The sequence below is a fragment of the Rhinolophus hipposideros genome, assembly GCF_964194185.1.
Source record: "Rhinolophus hipposideros genome assembly, chromosome: 17".
Classification (NCBI taxonomy): domain Eukaryota; kingdom Metazoa; phylum Chordata; class Mammalia; order Chiroptera; family Rhinolophidae; genus Rhinolophus; species Rhinolophus hipposideros.
Genome location: NC_138063.1, coordinates 51,168,099 through 51,189,391, shown reverse-complemented (window position 1 = coordinate 51,189,391; position 21,293 = coordinate 51,168,099). Strand labels below are relative to the sequence as shown.

General features: G+C 35.3%; 1 protein-coding gene across 4 annotated transcripts in view; it reads right to left on the bottom strand.

The window, feature by feature from the left end:
* The window catches only part of TWSG1 (twisted gastrulation BMP signaling modulator 1), a 59,884-nt gene that overhangs the window by 19,410 nt on the left and 19,181 nt on the right, over positions 1-21,293 (bottom strand). For all 4 annotated transcript variants that reach the window (XM_081079031.1, XM_081079030.1, XM_081079028.1 and 1 more), the window contains exon 3: positions 11,857-11,956. In XM_081079031.1, the coding sequence (XP_080935157.1) occupies positions 11,857-11,956 (100 nt within the window). The remainder of the gene's footprint in view (positions 1-11,856; positions 11,957-21,293) is intronic.

The window sequence follows — 21,293 nt, the reverse complement described above, 5'->3', positions numbered from 1 at the left end:
TACAAATGAAAGCTACTGTGTTGTATGATTTTAGAATGACACCATCTTCATCTTTGCAAGAAGCTGAGTAACATATAACATATAACATACAAAAATAACATATAATGTAATGGGTCACAGAGCATGGATTCAATAGCCAGACTATTCGGCTTAAATCCTGCTTTCCTCTAGACTCATTGTTTGACCTTACGGAGGTCATTTAAACTTTCTGGTCTCAGTTCCTCTTCTGATGAGGGATAATAACACCCTCACACATCGTAGGTTTGTTGTAAGGACTAAATGAATTAATATATGACACATGCTTGATATATAAAAGATGTTACATAAGCATTAGTTATTATTATTTTTACAAAATATCCCTTGACTGACTACATTACTCCAATTTAGACACTGCTATACTGACATCTGAAAGAATTAAAAATTGTTTCACTAGACAAATTCTATAGTGAGTCACACAGTATATATGGACTGCACGATCTAAGAATTTAGGATCTTGTTTTCTTTAAGACATGTTTCAAGAAGCATCAAGACATCTTTAAAGAAGCATCAAATTACATCTTTAAAGAAGCATCAAGTTACAAACGTCTATAATTAATTCATTCGACAGTAGAGTCTCATTCTGTTTTCCTAAACGTTTACAGTACCAACAACACTACTATCTTTTGTTTAATGTACTGATAACCATTTTGAACTTAATTTCTTTGTGTTGACAATTATAAATCTTTTCTGGAAGACATTAAGGACATAAAGATAGTAAAAAGAAAACAATACCATGCTTACATGTAAGAAGAGTCAATACTAAAAATATATCAACTCTCCACAAATTTATCTTTAGATTTAGTATACTTCCGTTAAAAATCCTAAGAAGGTTTCTTTCAAATAAGTCTTTATTCTGACAATAAGATACATTGGATAGATATTTCTTTTATATAGGATCATATTGTCCGTGCTATATTTTCCCTCTATAATCTATTTTTAATAGACTTTTTAATATGTTTTACAGAAAAATTAAAAAGATAGTACAGAGAGTTCTCCTGTACCCCCATGTACAAGTTATCCTATTATTAATATCTTATATAGTATGGTACATTCGTTACAATTAATGAACCAATATTAATACATTATTATTAACTAAAGTCCATACTTTATTCAGATTTCTATAGTATTTACCTAATGTCCTTTTTCTATTCCAGGATTCTATTTAGGACGCATTATTTAGTCATCATGTGTCCTTAGGCTTCTCTTGCCTGGGGTAATTTCTGAAACTTTCTTAGTTTTTGATGACCTTGACAGTTTTGAGTATTACTGGTCAGATATTTTGCAGGATACCCCAGTTTTAGAATTTGTTTGTTTTTCTCAGTATAAGATTTGGGCTGGGTTATTGGGAGAAAGATCACATAGGTGAAATACTATTTTCATCACATCAGCTCAAGGTTACATGCTATCAACAAGATTTATGACTGTTGATGTTGACCTTGGCCACCTTGCTGAAACAGTGTATTTCAGATTTCTCCACTGACAATTTACTCTTTCCTTCCCCCCTTTCCATACTGTACCCTTTAGAAGGAAGTTACTATGAGCAGCCTACACCTAAGGAGTGTGGAGTTACATGTTCCCCTCCTTGATGGCAGAGTATCTACATAAGTTATTTCTTATTCTTCTTCATTAGAGATTTGCCTCTTCTCCTCCACTAATTTATTTATTTATATCAGTATGGATTCATGAATATTTATTTTATATTCTGGGTTATAATCCTGTGTAAATTTCACACACACACACACACACACACACTCACACAATCAATAATCAATATGGGTAATTTTTTTTAGCACTTCCTTACTTTTGGCACTATAATATATTCCAGGCTTATGTTGTGTATTTCCGGCCTTAGTGTTAGAAACAGACATTTCTCTAAGGAGCCCTGATTCTTCTTATTGGAGAATGGTATTAGAAACCAAAATCTGGGTATAAGGTGTGCTCACTGCTACAGGGATAACAAGGAAGGTGAACTATGCATATGAGTGGTTTTTAAAAATCCTTCAAATCAAAACCGGCTTCTTGCATTGTCTGGGAACTCATATTTGAGGTCACATACAAATACCAAAAGCAAAATAATTTTTAACTATTCATAATGCAATCCCCAAACCTGTTTTTATGACAAAATAAGGGACTTTTAAATAATGAGCAATTTACTTTAGAAATGTGGGACCACTTACCATTTTAAGAGTCAGGAAAGTTAAATCAACCTAATGGCTCAAGGGTATCATAAAAGGAAAGTATTTTAAAGGTTAATTTGGAGTAAAGTTACTACTATTCAATTTGTCTAAAAAACACCTCAGAGTAAAGTGATTAATATTCCATTTTGGCTACTTAAAAAAAATCACCTTAATTAAAACACAAACACCTAACATAGCTTATTTTGGGGAAAAACCGTTATTAAAATTGTTCCTGAATATTATTGTATGACTCATATTTAACATAACAACTTTTGGTAGGCTCAAGGTAAAGAAAAAGGATATTTAATGACTTGTCCTTGAAGAAAATTCACTATAAGGAGGAAGCTACTATTAGTAATAGAAAACACTTGTGATTGGGGTAATTTGGGGATTAGGTCCTGGGCTGTCTGAATGAACAAATTAAACTCAGTTTTGTTTCTTATCAGTTTTCTAAATCAATGCATCAGCTTTAAAAGTGAACTCTGAATAAGCAATATGAGTCTAGTCTTGGGTGTCCTTAGTATTTGTTGGGTAACAATTAGAAACATCTGGACCCAATCAAACATCTTTAGCAAAATAAAACCCAACAATAAAAAGTATAGTTGTGTATCCTTTGGCATATCAATCTAGTGTATGTATTCAATCAAATGTAACATTTACAACGGTTGCATTTGGGGGAAACCATGATATACTCAAATAATTTGCATAGTTTTCTTAAAAGAAGAACAATTAATATTTTAAAAGAAAAAGAAAGGAAAATTACATTTGTTATTAAGGATTTAAAAGTAAAAATTTAACATGCCTGTAGTTTAGTTGAACTCTTAGCACACATCTGTCCTTTATTATAAAATAACAATGTTGGTGTGAATAAAGACAGAAATCTATTCTGTATGGAGCCAATTGATATACCCAGATCTGATCTGAGACACAAGGGTTATAGTCATAACAAAAAGCCTGGATGTCCCTAAAGGAAGATGCCAAGACACAATCAAGTTTGTACTAGAACTGTAGCCATTAACTGAAAGTCAGAATTCAAGGAATTTGCAAGGCAAATAAAGGAGCAGGATTAGAGAACAAACATTTGTTCAACAGGGTTCAGGGTTGTGTTCCAAGTGTCAAGTACATAGCTGTGGGATCTTGTTTTTCTGGGTTTCGCAGTCACTGCCCATGACCTGACACCTCCCACTTTCTTTGGCCTTTTTCATAAGCTTCTATTCTCCACTCACCAGGGTATGGTCTGGGATATAGGAGACGGTGTGGAAAAATGAGTCAACAAATTGTTGCTGCTAAACAAGTTTTCATCAGGCTTCCCAGCCTAGTCTTGGAGCTTATAACGTGTTTCCCCGAAAATAAGATCTAACCGGAAAATAAGCCCTAGCATGATTTTTCAGGATGATATCCCCTGAACATAAGCCCTAATGCGTCTTTTGGAGCAAAAATTAATATAAGACCCGGTCTTATTTTCGGGGAAACACGGTGATACTTTTATTAAATACTGGTAGTGACCTTAGTCCCAGGAAAATTCTAGTATTTCCAAATCAACAGTATCCAAACAGTGCACTGACTTTTACTGTTCCATGAGATAGTGTTCCAAGATGAAAAAGTTGATGGTTGCTATGTTTTTTTATCTTCACTGGCGTTATTCATTTTTTTCTTATAATTTAACATGTACCATTAATTTGTTTTTAAATGTGCATTAAACATGGATCAAGTTATAATTTCTTAAATTAGTAGTCTTATTAAATCATGCATGATTTCATGTTTTTCTAAAATGCATTTTAAGCTACTAAGTGGTACTATGTAATTCAATTTATATGAAATTACAGACCAGGTAAAATTAATCTAAAGGATTAAAATCAGAACAATAGCCATAAACAGGGAATTAAAAATGAGAAACTATAAAGCAGGCAAGTAAGTAAGAATAGAAATCAAAACAGGAAGCCAGTTTAGTTTAGGTTAGGCTTGGTTTAGGTAGGCCAAGCTGCTGTTCTAGTTAGTGGCTCCTTTTAAAAGGTCAAACCCAGTTGTTCTTGTTTCACATTATCCTAAAAGTCCAGTCTAATGCCAGACCCAGGATACAAAAAAAAGAGCATTTCAATTGCACAAAAACTTAATATTGTCAAAGGTCTGTTTCTGTCCTTTAGAGCAGAAAATCTCAGGAAAAAAAACAGCTTAATTAAGAAAAATGAAGTCAATGTTTTCTTTTTTTTAAATTTTTTATTGGGTAACAGTGTGTTTTTTCCAGGACCCATCAGCTCCAAGTCAAGTCCTTGTCCTTCAGTCTAGTTGTGGAGGGAGTAGCTCAGCTCCAAGTCCAGTCGCCATTCTCAAACTAGTTGTGGGGGGCGCAGCCCACCATCCCATGGGGGAATTGAACTCACGCTCACGCTGTAACCAAATGAGCCATCTGGCTACCCAAGTTAGTGTTCTTTTTGTTTAATATATTAGGAATTTGTGGGAGAATTAGTTTTCAAGAGCTAAGTCTGGTTGAGAAGTCCTTTACAAAGAACACATGCAAACCCAAAGGAAAGAAAAGAAACTTCTTATCAACCCTAGTTATATGTGTACACATATTTGAAATTAATATACTCTGGGCAGAAGAGGAAAGGGGAGAGGGGCCCTAGCCCTACCAGATATTAAAACATTTATAAGAATTCTATAAATAAAAAAGTGTGGTATTTATACATGAATAGACCTAGACTAATGGAATAACCAGAAATAAAGCTAAGTGCATATGATAAAAGTGGCATCTCAAATCTGTGGGGGAAAGACAGACTTCTAAATAAACCATTTTAGGGCTTTATAAATAATATTTAAATAAATAGTGGTCGTTGTTTGAAAAAGAAAATATTGGATCCATAATTTACACATAAATTAGGATAAATTCCAAATGTATTAGAGACCTACTTATTTGTAAAAAATAAACAAAACCATATAAATACCTATCAAGGCATGGGGGCAGGAACCTAACCAGGACTCAAAATCTAGAAGTAACAAAAGAAAACACCAGTAAAGATGAATAAATAAAATAAAAACCTTTCCAGGATCAAAAATAACACAGCAAGGTTAAAATACAAACTGGGGGGAAAATACGTAATTTATAACACAGATATTAGGGTTATATCTCTAATATATATTTTTTAAACTTCTAAATAAATAAGTAAAAAAATAATTCATTAGAAAAATGGGCAAAATATATGAACAATCCACAAAAAAAGTAAATATAAAAAGTAAGTAGTCCTTAAGCCTACGAACAGATGCTCAATCTCACTGGTAACAAGAAAAATGGACATTACCATTTTTATACCATTAAAATACAAATGGTATAAAAATCCAAAAGTGTGGTAATAACAACAACAAAAGTTTGGAAACGTAATTTCTTGGTAATGTTGTTGGGACCAGGCATTCTGCTACATTGCATTGGTGAGAATGCAAATGATACAAATCTTTTGGAGGATAATTTGACAATATCTAACAATATTACATAGAATTAACGCTCTATACAAGGTTTTTTGTCATAGTGTTATCTGTAATGGTAAAAAATTGGAAATAACCTAAATGTCCATTTATGGACGAATGAGTACATAACATGTTACAGCCAACAGGGTTTTAAGTAGCTACCAAAAAAATGATATTTATATGGAAGAAGTCACAGGACATTCAATTAAGAAAAGAAAAGAAAGCAAGAAAAAAAAGAAAAAGCAAGAGGCACAGAATTTTATGTGACAAGTAGATGTTTTGTATAACAAATACAAATGCTTCTTAAAGTTTTAAAAAATGGCTATAGGTAGGATGAAACTATTCATCTCAGTTTTCTTGAGCCAATTCAGGTCAATTCTGGTTCAGGTTTATCCTACTGTCCTGGTTTCTCTCTCAAAAGGGTCCTAATTTGGACAATAAATTATGTGGTTACCTTATCTATAGTTGAGGGAGGGAATAGAGTGGAGGTGACAGATATGGAAATGAACCATCTGTTTTATCACTGTTACATACACTTGTCTTTCTAATTATGTAAATATTTTACATAATCAAAACACTAAAATAAATCAAAAAGGAAATTAATAATCGCTAAAACCTGAAAATAAACTAACATAAGAACCCAATTTTACATCAAGTTGATCAGATAACCACTCAGAGAAAATTACTCCGACTAACCTTGGAAGACAGTATTTGGGCTTACTTCTTCAGTACATATTCAAGGATAAAGCAATCTTAACTGTCATTTAATAGTTTTATTTATGTATTGTAAATAAAATATGTACACACTTATATTAATGCTGTTAGGAACCCAAAATTTCAGCATAAAAGAGTTACAGATATAAAGTCAAAAGAAGTAAAAGACCCTGTAATCTTAAATTTGAATTGGCAATATTAGTACAAACTCAAAGGTTTCCCCCTGTAGCTATTTACTGGCTCTGCTCACTGAAAAGAACTAGAAGAGAAGTAATAGCAACAAGTACGCCTAATGCTGAGATTGCGGTCTTTAACTACCATTTTCTTCTAATGGTAACCAAAGCTCCCTGGAGAAATGGCTAATTCCAGATATGAGGCAGAAACGTGTAGGATGAGCCTGGGACAGCCTGTCTGAAGCTAATAAAGATGATAGAGGTCATGTCAAAAGGACACAGAGCCAAGTTGAAAAGGCTCCTACTAACCAAAGATGGGGCAATTTGATTAAAAAGAATAATGACAGCAAGTGATTAAAAAACTAAACACATTTTTAAAAGCCATGAGTTCATAATGATAGTTAAAAAAACACACACACACACCAAAAACAAACAAAAAAACACAAAAAACCCTACTGAAAAGTAAAGCAAAAATATATCGAGTCCTACTGGTATTTGCTAGGGCATGAAGTCAATACTCTGAAAATGGATAAAAAGAAAGAATTAAGTATTTATCTAACATTTTGTTTATTTATCCTTTATTTCAGGGTAATTAAAATGGGAAAGTTCTAGTAAATGTGGGAAAGTTCTTCTACATAGAATAATTCCAGCGAATACATACAGAAGGAATACTAATAATAGATCATTATTTAATAAAAGTGACAATGGCAATGGTCATCAATGAAGGGTAAAGCCACTAGGTAAAAGACTCGTGGGGAACTTACCACCAAGGATCAGACTTTCACCATCTGAATCACCGATCAATCTTAGCATCATTAAAAGCAGGGCACCTAGATATTATTAACGTGCACACTATACCATTGTACCCCACTTCCACAAGACTCACCCTGAATCTAATCAGCCTTTAGTTCTAACTTCCAGTCTACAGGAAATAGCGAGGATAGGGTCACAAGTTAAATAACCCCAGGAAGCAATCAGCCAAGTCTAGAACGTGGTATACTTCCCATCACAACTCACTAGTTTCCTCAACAAATCAATGGAATTTTAAAAGGTGGTAAGGGGAGGAGGAATTGTTTTAGAATCAAAGAAACTTAAGAAACCTAACAACCAAATACAGTATGTGGACTTTGTGGGATCTTGATTTGACTAAACTATAAACAAAATTTAGTCAGTTAGGGTGAACTGAATATAGACAGGTTATTAGATTTAAGGAAGTATTGTTAATTATTTTAGGTGTGGTTATGACAATGTATTATGTAAGAAAGTTTACTTTTTTTTGAGATATGTAAGTAAGGCACTTTGGAGTTGTAGTGAAATTATTTATATTATACTCCAACAAAGGGAGTATAAACCGACAAACAGATGAACAGATGAAACAAGTATGGCTGTTGAAGCTGAGGAATAGGTACATAGAAGTTCATTGAACTCTCTATTTTGTGTTTATTTGGAAAAGTAAAAACAAAACAAACTCTAAAAAAAAAAAAACCCCAAAAAACAAAAACATAAAACCTGTGGGTAAAGATCTAAGTTCCAAAAACCACAGGATATGAGGAATATACTGGACAACAAGGATGAAAATGAACTATGGTGATTACTCTTATCTTAAGAGAAAAATGAGAAAAGAGAAACTAATTCTCTTACACAACAAAGCTGGAAGAGAAATCTTGCTAGACAAAGTCTACAGAATGATACAGGAAGGGAAAGCTGCTCTAATTTGGAGAACTGTGCCCCACCCATGAAAAGTATGAGGAGTGTTTCAACTTAGCATCACTAAAAGTAGTTTCAACTTAGAAGGGAGGAGTGGCCACATGTTTGCAAAGGACATCAAGAAAGCCTAATGTGGAAGAGAACTGCCTAAAAGAAAAAGAGTATATTGCTGTACAAAAAGAACTGGAGTATCTAAAATTTACCCTAGAAAATAGAAAGATTCACTGAATTTAAAATGGAAGATAAAGTTACATTATGAACTGACTTGAAGTTTAAAACTAGTATTAAATCCTTAAAGGTAAATATGTTTTTTAATGGAAACTGGCCCAGAAGAACACAAGTTGCTTCTAAAATTGAAGAGATATGTGCATGTGTAATTATTCTTCCTCAGTAGAAGATTTACAGACCTGCTTTCCTAGAAGCAACCAAATGGCAGTGTTAGCATTGTGTGATGATTAACACACACACATACACACACACACACACACACACATTTTAGGCAAAGCTAAAAGTAAATTTGTATATTTGGAATCCATGTTTAAATTAAATGCTTGTATATGTTATGAGGGATTAATATGCTTATTTTCTCTTATACTTCCATTGTACATATTAAATTATAACTTACATTTAAAGCTGTAAAATAATTCAAAGCTTTTTTTATTTCAGCTAACATAATAAAAAAAATTAAAGCTATTGAGGGCATAAACTGTTCATCTTGGGAGAACAATGCATGAATTCATTTATTTGGCAGTAATAAAATACTGGAGTACCTTCTATGTGTCAGACACTATACTATCTGTTAGAGATGCCAAGATGAATCTAAGACAAGAGAGGAAAAGAGACTTCTGTCCTGGTTCTTTCAGAATTCACTACAAAACAATAAGGAAAAACAAGAAACTGAAATCCTAACTCCACCTTGGAAGAACCTAAGAGCTAAATGTAACTGATGAAGCAGTCTCCCTCCCATGCAGATGTAACCACAGAACTCTGGAAAAACTCTGGAGTTGGAGACACCAGGTATTGCAGAGGCAAGCTTATTTTGAGGGGTACATGTCTAGGTCCCTGTGTTTCTTCCCCACAACAATTATACGAAACGAGAGAGCTATTCTCTAGAGAAATTGAACAAAAGAGGCCCTGGACTAGGAACAACAAATATTGCGGAGGGTGGAATTGAAGATGGAAAGAAACAAGGAAAGTCAATGACAGTATATTTACTGAATACTGAACATCACCCCTCAGTATCCCAGAATATTTGCGCCACCCATATTTTACTCCACCCCCACTCCAGGCAAGAAACTCAAAGATCCTTCTCTGAAAAAACTGTACAACCCCACAGGGAAAGGTCTACAGATACTGAGATAGAGGGCTCCTTGATGAAAAAGCCAGCTCATCTTCCAATCATCTGAGAGTAAGGCAAACCAGATTCCACATCCTATCTACAAGCATGGGGCTTCCAGTCAGCCTTAGAGTGACTAACTTTTACACACGAATAGACTGCCCAGGATCACTAGATATTTGAGGAATTGGAAACAGTGCAAACAGTAGAAGGAAAAACTTCAACAACAACCAAACTCCATAATTAACAGTTCCAGAAAGATAAGAAAAATATCTACAAAACAAGAAAGTATGTTCCCCAAAAAGGAGTCAGAGAAGGGCTCTTGGAAATTAAAAATGAAAGCCAAAATTTTAAACATTAATACAAAGCCTAGAAGATTAGGAACTCTCTGAGGAAGCATTCTCTAATACAAAAAGACAAATAGGATTATTCATTAATAAATTAGTAATTACACTGTTATACATAAAACTAGTATACAATACTAATTTATTCAATGGATTGTTAAAGTAATTACTGATTTAACTAGAACTAGTGATAAAACTATATTGGAAAGATAAGAGGTAAGAGAGAGAAATCATTATCTCTCTCAAGAAGCCAACAGTTTTTAAAATCAAAGAATCAAGAGAATAATATATAAGAATAGTATTTAGAATTATGGAAGTAATACAATAATAAAGAGATGAAAGTGGTTGTCTCTTGCACAAGACCAAAGGATTGGGAGGAAGAAGCATGTCACAGTATGTGCACTATCCCACTTTAATAAAAATAGAGATTAATTTTAAAAGATCAATATGACACTAGATCTTTTCTTAGGGACTTTATACTGTATTGGAAGAGACATGCAAAATAACAATTATGCAGTGTTTCCCTGAAAATAAGACCTAGCCAATCAGCTCTAATGCGTCTTTTGGAGAAAAAGTTAATATAAGACCTGGTATTATATTATATTATACCCATATTATATATTATATTATACCCAGTATATATTATATTATATATAGTCTATGTTATGTTGTTATGTTTGTTATTTGTGTTATGTGTGATGTGGTGTGGTGGTGTGATGTGGTGTGATGTGGCGATGTGGCGATGTGATGTGACATGATGTGACGTGATGTGATGTGACGTGACGTGCGGGGATGTGACGTGATGTGACGTGACGTGACGTGATGTGATGTTATAGACCCGGTCTTATACTATAGTAAAATAAGACCGGGTCTTATATTAATTTTTGCTCCAAAAGACACATTAGAGCTAATTGTCCGGCTACGTCTTATTTTCGGGTCTATGTCAGCTAGGTGGTTTTTCTGGTAGCAGAAGCAGACAATCTGAATAGCATAGAGGATCCTATCTCAGTCAAATGAGAAAGGTTTCTGAGACAAGGAGATACTTGAACTTTGGCTTTAAAGATGACAAAGAGTTAACTGGTTGGAGAGACGATGATGAGTGTATCTCCAAGGAACAGTCTATGTGTGTAAGTTTTCTTTCTAAAATACAAATGATAGCATTCTATAAATACACTTTTACACCTTTTTTTTAAAATTTAATACATCTTGAAGGCTATTCCTCAGAAAGTCCATAAAAATAGCTTTTAGTTTCTCAAGGATCTTTTAGTGAAATTTTATCTAAAGGAAGATAATCTATTTTTAATATGCTAAGTACCTATTTTTCATTCACAACTATAACACATGCTTCTTATAAAAAATTCAACAGTAAGGGGCGGCCGGTTAGCGCAGTGGTTAGAGCACAGTGCTCATAACACCAAGGTCACCAGTTCGATTCCCACATGGGCCAGTGGGCTGGGCTGTGCCCTCCACAACTGGATTAAGGACAGAGACTTGACCTGGAGCTGGGCTGCGCCCCCCCACAACTAGATTGAAAACAATGACTTGACATGGAGCTGATGGGTCCTGGAAAAACATACTGTTCCCCAATATTCCCCAATTTAAAAAAATCCAACAGTATAAGAAATTTAAAATAAAAAGTAAAAAAATCCCCTGCTGTTCTTCTACTCCTACTTCCCACACATAAGTACTTTTAATTTCCTCCTAGACCTTTTTCTATAAAAATACACATATATTTCTATAAAAATACACATCCAATACAAGCAAATGCAATAATATAATGTTCTATACACCTACTTATACACACACTAGTCTATACATATAAAATCCATTTATATTCTTTGAGGTCTCTTAAAGTCAAGGATTCTGTGATAGGAAATATTAAGAAACTTTACTACATATCAACTTACCAACACAATCACAGCACTCATCCCAAAGGGTCCCAAGACACAGCATGCACTCCTTGCAGCAGGAACAATTTCCTTCACCAGGACGGCACTGGCAGAGCTCCTAAAAAAAGACAGATGTTCAAACTTAAAATTCCAAATAACTGTATTTAAAATTTTTAATATTTTGCAGTAAAAAAACCACAATATTTGCATTTATAGTAATTTACCCTTGATACACTTTTTAATTAAAGATCATTAACTATTTGCAAAAACATAAATACCTACAATGTCAAGTAGATTTATATTTTCTTTTGGACACATTCAGTGAACATGTTCTGGATGCTTTTATCTTATTTTGAAACATTTTATGAAATAAAATATTATATTTTATAACCCATAACTTTACCACCCAAAAACACCTCAAAAAATAATTTAGTACAAGCACGAAATCTGCTTTTCAGCTATTAGATTCATTGTTCAAATTAATCTAAATGAATAGACAACTTGTAGTGGGAGCTGTGGTTTCTCAATATATAGAGTATAAACAAAAGCATCATAAAAACCGTTATTTTCATCTGATCTACAACATACTAAAACAGTGTGCTTGGTGTGACAGACTGTTTACAAACAAGGCAGCAATTATTCACCTCCCAAAGTCCACCCTTTTAACAATGTAACTTTGTAACTTCTCTGATCAAGGGGCAGTGTCTATTTCCAGACTGCCTGGATATAGGGTTATCTTGAGACTTGCTTTGATCAGCAGAATTTGGTGGAAGTAACATCTATCTATTCTGAGTCTAGGCCCCAAGACTACTGAATGTTTCTATTCTTTCTCCTAGAATTTTGCCCCACTGCCACGTGTAGCCTGGGAGAAGACCACATAGGCAAGTCAATCCACCTGAAGTACTACTAGCTCATCCAGCCTCCAACCAATCAGCCCCTGACAACAGACACAGGAATGAGCCCAGAAAAACCACCTAGCTGACATAGGCCCAAATTACCAACCCACAGAAACAAGAGCTAAATAAACGGATATTTTAAGCCACTAAACTTTGGGGTGGTTTGTTATTATTCCATGAAAGCTAATTAATACAGGTTGTTTCGTAAATGAAGATTCAAGATAATTCCTTTAGCCTTTGTCACCAGACAGCCACTCCTAAGGCACTCCTTAAACTCAATTTAAAGGGAAATTCTGTAGCCACCATTGCCTATTTAGCTTTCCCTGGGTTATGGATACCATATATAATTTAAAACTTAAACATAAAACATAATATTTATTCCTATTAAATTCATCTTATTACATTTCTAGTCATTCTAATATGACATGATTTTTTGTCACTGATATTTAATTAAATTGATAGTTTAATCACACTGATAATAAACACTGATATTTAATTCCTCTTTTTTTCCTTCAAAAGTCCCCTAGCTATTACACAGCACTTTCTAGAATCAATACTTGTGCTATATTCTAACTCATTACTTTGATGTTCATGTACATCTGTGTGGGGACAGAGCCAGGAGTGCAGTTTCCAGGCTCTCGGCATCACGTGGAAAGGTGCTGGCTCAGGTCATAAATGGCCATCAATTGTGTTTGGATGGCTATAATCAGTGTTATAGCTAGCTGTAACCAGTGAGCCATTGGCCACTAATATAACTGCCGTGGCTATGCTAGCAGAAAAATGGGGGGGCTAGCAAGAAAATGGTGTCTGGCAAGCACAGACTGCAGTTAGCAGGGTGTATTGCAGTTAGCAAGGGGTTGGTTGGTTGGTTGTGTTTTGGCAGAGAAGCAGCCGGCGGAATGTGGATCATGTGGCTCCTGCTTCCTGTGTCTCCAACCCAACCGCCAGCGAAACTATAGCGGTATGACTCCCCTATCTATGGCTCCGTGGGTGTTCCTTTTTGGGCTTGCCATATCCAGCGTTCTTATGTGGGGAGTGGGACCAGAGACTCTACATGACACTCTACATGACAATCTGAGACTAATATGTGCAAGTTATGATATTTCAGTACTGTGGAGTTCTGTAAGTCAGGCCATGTTCATGTAATGCAGACTGTAGATAACTTTTACAAAGAGAGGGACTACAAGGACAGGGACTTTCTGAGAAGTATAGATGCTTCATCATAAAAGCATCTGGTGATGCTTGATTCAGACAAGTTCACACTTACTTAGAAATCTAGAACAACACAGTTGCCAAATCTATACTTTGTGACTTGTTTCTCCACAAAAACCTGTCTGTCCTGTCTTTGGAGTGAGAAAACATTTTCTGAGTATACATTTTTTTGCAAATACTGTCAGAGTTAAGGATATTGATACGTTTTGGCTTTTAGTTTTATAAAGATTGCCACTTAGTCACAAGAAATAAAGCTTCTTCTAAATTTTAATTTACATTTTACATAAAAATATCCCTTATCTTAGTTGCTAATATTTACATTACCTATTTACCTCAGGAAAATTAGAAAAATAACGAATTTATTCAAAGAACATGTCTCTCCTTTTTCCTATCACAGCTTTCAAATGGTAGCCCGTTAAATGAATTACCGTATGTTATGCTAAATCATTATAAAATGAATGCCAATTTAATAGTTTCCATTAGAGAAATCTGAGTTTTTGAAGCATTCATTATGCCTTTTACTGTCAAGTGTTTGTGAGGTGTTTTAAATTGGAATGAAAGGGTGAGTGATATCCTAAGATTATTGCTAACTAATGGAAGGTTTAAACTATGACTATTTAAAAGTTGCTTGAATTTGCCTGGATTATCTAACCCTCTAGATTAAATCCATTTCATACCCTCTTAATAGATGCCTGTACTTTTATATGTCAGTGTGATAGAATAATGTACAGTAGTAATGTACTTAATGATTATAATTTACTGATAGACTACAAACTGAGAGGCTACAGGAAGCTGAGACATGGGGTAAATGACTTAAAGATAAACTTTATTACTATACTAGTAAAAAGACTGCTAAAACTGGTTGAATGCCAAGTAACAATATGCTAGCTAATATTATTTTTTCTTTAATCTTACTACAGAAAAGACTAAAAAACAATTTGTCTTAATGAAACTTAATCACATAAATTAAGAAATTTTGCAAAGAAATAAGTTTAGACTACATTAAAAAAATCTCTATTCTTCATTTAACTCATGTCAGCATTCTTTTTAGGAGATTGGGAAATATGGAAAATGAGATCTTCAAACCAACCTTTTAGTCACCATTCGTGCCTTTTCAATTTTTAAAACACACATAACTTCTCACTTTCCAGGAGAAAATTCCAGGCAAATTTAATATATGACATTTAGGATCTCAAAAACCTAACTGCAAATCAAGAAAGCAGAAATATATGGTAATCATTTGCTTTATGAAGATTAAATAAAAAAAAAAAGGAAACAATGCATTTCCATGGGTAAATAATTATGAATAACAGCTATGTGCAGCTCATCGGGTAATTCATCTTTTCTATTCAATTTAACATGTCTTTCAAACTCACACTATTGAATAATTTTGGGTCATAGACATATTTGGAAATACATACTTTAATTTTTTGACAGCAAGAAAACTGTGTTTAGGATGAATGTTTCTAAATACAGTGTATCTCCAAAAATAAGACCTAACTGGACCATGAGCTCTAATGCGTCTTTTGGAGCCAAAGTATAAGACCCGGTCATATATTGTATTAAAATAAGACCGGGTATTAATGTAATATAATATAATATAATATAATATAATATAATATAATATAATATAATATAATATAATATAATATAATATAATATATAATATAATACCAGGTCTTATATTAATTTTTGCTCCAAAAGACACATTAGAGCCAAGGGTCCAGTTAGGTCTTATTTTCAGGGAAACGCGGTATAAAAAACATTTCTAAAGTGCTTTGAATCTAAGTATTAGAAATACAAAAGAAAAAAAACTCAAAATGTAACTCTTTGTGATGAATCAAGAATCACAGAAAAAAATAACTTCATTTAAATTAGCAGAATCTGGATGACATCATCAAAAGGGCGGCATGAGGTGAGCCTCTTGAATTCTCCCCTGGAATTTACAACAAATTGAACAACTATAACTCCACAAAGGACTCCCTGCACAGGCAAGCCTACCAGGCCCACTACTGAATTCACCTAAAGGTGGGCAAATTGCACGAGCAGGGTAGGAAGGAAGGGGGAAGTGTGAAGACAGAGCCACACAGGCGCAGAACACAGACCTAGCTCAGTGCTCCGAGCTCGCTGCATCCCGGAACTACCACAGCTGCGGGAGAGGGAAGAACTCGGACTGCTAGGGCTCCGTTTATGGCCCACAGGGCTGAGGGGGCAGCATATAACACAGCTGAACCCAACGCTCACAGCGGAGACCTCGGAGCAAAGACTGAGGGAAGGAGGCTGAAAACGGTGGTTTAAGCCCTCACTGCCGAGCAGAGAACGGAAGCCTTAGGCACTAAGACTAGCCGCCCCCTCCCCACCCTCCCAGAGCTCGCCCCGCCCCCACCTGCCCGGTGCTAGAAGCAGAACAGTAGGGGTGTCATATCAAAAGAATAGAACATTTGCAGTTCTGAGAACTATGGTCCACAGACACAAACTCGCAGCCCAACTAGTTCTGGCAAAGGGGAGGGAGCTGTGGAAGCGGGACCGGCTGTGGTGGTGGTCGCCGCCATTGCTCTGGGCCACCTCTCACCCCGCCCCTGTCCCCACCTATCTGGATGGTTTCCTGCAGGAGTAACCAGAACTGCTGAAACACATGGTGTCTAAAAGACAAATAATAAATCATTAATTGCCACGAATAACCAAGGTAACAAGACAACTTGGGAAGAAAATAAAAGTCTCCAGAAAATGAACTTAAAGACATGGAAATATGTGACTGAAATGACAGAGAATCCAACACTGCACTTCTTAAAAAACTCAATGAGATGCAAGAAAATACAGACAAGCAGTTTAATGAACTCAGAAACGCAATCAAAGAACAAAATGAACATTTTACCAAAGATATTGAAATTTTAAAAAAGAACCAAATAGAATTTCTGGAGATTAAGAACTCAATAGAAGAAATGAAGAATGAAATAGCCAGCTTAGGTAGTAGAGTTGACCAGATGGAGGAAAGAATCAGTGACATTAAAGATAGAAATCTGGAAATGACACAGATAGAAGAAGAAAGAGACTTGAGAATTAAAAGAAATGAAAGAACTCTCCAAGAACTTTCTGACTCCATCAGAAAGAGCAATATAAGAATAATGGGCATACCAGAAGGAGAAGAAAGAGAGAAGGGAACAGAGAATATATTCAAAAAGATAAATGATGAGAACTTCCCAAACTTGTGGAAAGAACTGGATCCTCGAATCCAAGAAGCAAATAGAACACCTAATTACCTCAATCCCAACAGGCCTTCTCCAAGGCACATTGTATTGAAGCTGTCAAAAATCAATGACAAAGAAAGAATCCTCAAAGCAGCCAGGGAAAAGAAGACAGTAACCTACAACGGAAAGCCCATTAAAATATCATCAGATTTTCCAGCAGAAACTCTACTGCTGAAGGGAGTGGAACCAAATATTCAAACTATTGAAAGAGAGAAGTTGTGAGCCAAGAATAATATATCCAGCAAAGATATCCTTTAGATATGAAGGAGGAATAAAGAACTTTCCAGACATACAGAAGCTGAGGGAATTTTCTAACACATGATCTGCAATACAAGAAATACTGAAGGAGGTTATTCGACCAGCATCAATAGGGATAATTTGTGGTGACCAAAACATAAAAGGGGAGAGAGTAAAGGCCTGAACCAGAATATGGAAATGGAGAAAGTAAGCATGCTAAAGAAAATGGAATAATCTAAATATCAAACTTTCTTTTACATAAACTTAATGCTAACCACTCAAAAAAAAAATCTAGAACTGAAATATATAATGTAATAAAAGAAGAAACAGAGGGTAAAATCATAGAATACCACCACACAGAAATAACAGACAACAACAAAAAGGCAAATAAACAATGGAGACACAGTCTTACCGGAAAACTAAAGATAGAACGATAGGAAATCCTCACATATCAATAATCACCCTAAATGTAAATGGACTAAACTCACCAATAAAAAGGAACAGAGTAGCAGATTGGACAAAAAACTAAACCTAACCAAGAGACACATCTCAGCTACAAGGACAAGCATAGACTCAAAGTGAAAGGGTGGAAATTGACATTCCAATCAGAAAAAGCAGGTGTAGTTATACTGATATCAGTTGAAAAAGACTTCATGATAAAAAAAAGGTAGCAGGAGACAAAGATGGACATTTCATAATGATAAAGGGGTCTATACAACAAGAAGACATAACAGTCATCAATATTTATGTCCCCAATCAGGGACCACCAAAATATACCAAGCAACTACTAACAGAACTAAAGGGAGAAATTGACCAAAACACAATTATAGTAGGGGACCTACATACATCATTGACAGCTATGGATAGATCATCCAAACAGAAAATGAAGAAATAGCAGCCCTAAATGACACATTAGATGAAATGGACATAATTGACATATATAGAGCACTTCATCCTAGAACACCTAACTATACATTTTTTTCTAGTGTACATGGAACATTCTCAAGGATAGACCATATATTGGGACATAAAATCAGCCTCAACAAATTTAAGAAGATTGAAATCATACCAAGCATATTCTCTGATCACAAAGCTTTGAAATTGGATATCAACTGCAAAATGAAAGCAGGAAAAACTACAAATATGTGGAGATTAAACAACATACTTTTAAAAAAATGACCACATCAAAGAAGAAACAAGAGATCAAAAGATACATAGAAACATAAGAGACATTTGTATGTCCAAAGCGGACTTTGAAAAATATTTACTAGAGTACAAAAAAAAACAAAAAAAAAAACAAATTCCTTCCATGCTGATTAAGTTCCTATTCGTTTCTAACAAAATGATTGTATACTCCCCTGCTCTAAAAAAATAAGCTATTCCCTATGGTAAAAATCTGTCAACATAATTTAATAGGTCCATAATAATACATTCTAGGTACCAAAATTCAGAAACAGGCCTTAAATTGTTGATTCCTTCCACACCTTGTCCACTTTCTCATTTTTTATCATGACCCTCAAAAATTCATTATCTTCCATTTTACTATTTCAAAGTCTCCACTTCTTAAACAGAAAATATGGTTGAAATGTACAATTTTCTATTTGGACTGGCTATATATTTCACCTTGAGGAAACTTGAGTACTGCTCAGTTGTATGGAATACGTGATCACAATAAAACACAAAATTTACAGAAGCCCAAGATAAAGACTGATTCAGTATTTCCATTTGCCACCACCTCCCCAAAGTTCCTAAGTAGGTTATTTATTTATTTATTTATTTATCATTAATTTTAAGTGTACAAAACAATGTAACATTGTTCATACCCTTCATAAAGTGATAACTTCCCTCTCCCAACTTATTACCTCTCTGACATAGTACATAGCTGTTACAGTTCCACTGACTCTATTCCTTATGCTGTATTCCATATCCTTATGCTGTATTCCACATATATGTAATACTATGGTTGACACTCATTATTATTCAGCTTCAGCTTCAGGTGTACACTGCAGTGGTCAGGCACTAAGTAGGTTTTATTGATCACTAACACTAGCTAAGTGTTTTTTTATGCATTCTCTTGACTGTCATACAGCCCTACCAAGGTAGTTAATACCTTCATTTTCAAGTAAGGTTATGAAATTTGCACATCATTCAGTTAGTAAATGGCTGAGGTTTGATCCAAGTTTTGGTTAGATATTCCTGCTTTTTAAATACTGGAATGAGAAATACAAAACTTATTTCTTATTAATTCAGTGTTTCAATAATTATAGTTATTACTCTTTCTTAGAGAGAATGAAACTATAATTAAATTTAGATAATCCTTTAGGTTGTTTAATTAAAGGCATTATATCTTTCACTCTCAGTACCTGAATACAATTAGAAGTGCTATTGCCCAAGTTTAATCATTGTTTGTAAAGGTAAAATAAGAGTCATTGGCTAAGAGTTGCAAAACCAGTGAGTGGGAATTTAATAGTTAATTCTTTTGTTGCTTCAGCCAGTTAATGACCATATCATCTGCTTCCTTAGTCTGCACGTCTCAGAGAAAGTGTGAGTGTTGCTCACAGTACAGAGGAAAAGGCTGAGAAGGAATGGGTTAGTGATTCGTCTGAGTTCACACAACTGGGGCTCTGACATCAGGTCTTCTGACTCAGGGCTGTTCCTACCACTTCTGCTCTTACATGTTAGAGCCAAGTTAATAATAAAATAAGACATCTGTTCTCTGTGTGAAGGACAATCATAAATGTTCTTTACAGTTTGGTAATTACATTGTTCAATAATCTTATGATGGAAAAAATAAAAATTTTATACTAAATGTCAAACAGAAATTTATTTCTGGTCAAGAGGGAGGAATAGGTAAACTCTGTGCTTACCTCCTCTCACAACCACATCAAAATTACAACTAAACCACCATGTTGTTACAGAATAACCATCATTGAGAAGAGCCTGAAATCTTGCTGAACCAAAGCCCTACAACAAAAGACATACAGAAGAAACCACCACGAGACTGGGAGGCGGGGCAGAGACATGGAAAGAGCTGATACCACACTCGTGTATGACCATTAAAAATCAAGAGGGACATCTCAGCAGCAGAGGACCCACCAGAGGGGCAAGAGGTCCCAGCTCCACACCAGGCTCTTCAGCTCAGGGTTCCAGTGCCAAGAAGAGAAGTCCCCATAACTTCTGGCTGTGAAAACCAGCAGAGATTGTGGCTGAGTGAGACAATGGCACCTGCAGTCCCAAGCAATCCTCTTAAAGGGTCTGTGCACAGACTTACTCACTGATGGACTCATTCACTCTGAGCTCCAATGCTGGGACAGCAGCTTGAAAGGGGCTAGGGACATATGGGGAGGAACTGAGTTATCTGGCCTCAGGGCGAAGGCTGAAGGGGTAGCTTTCTCCAGGATGGAGGAACTGGTAGAAGCCATTATTTCTTTAGTGAGCCCTTCCCCATCCTGGCCTGCAGCACAGACAGCACCATATCCGAATCTCCATTAACCTGGCTAACACTGTTCATTCACCCCACCCTGGTGATTTCCTGAGACCTCATCCCACCCAACTTACGGGTACATACACCCAAGCCACTTCCAGTGACTTTCCTGTACAAACAGCCTTCTTGGCTCATGCTATGAACTTTCCTAAAATCTCTCAAAGGTTCACAAAACCCAAACAAGCAGCATCTGGCTTCGGCACGTTCCATACCTCTGGCTGAGCATCTCCAAGGCCAGCACTAGTGACAGCTGGCCTGTTAGTGGTTTGGTCTCTCAAGGCACCTCCAAGCCCAGTGTGGTTAGCAGCCATCTGCAGATTGATTTGTGGTTCACTCCATGTGGCCTCAGACAGGGCATAGACTGTGACTGTACTTGGC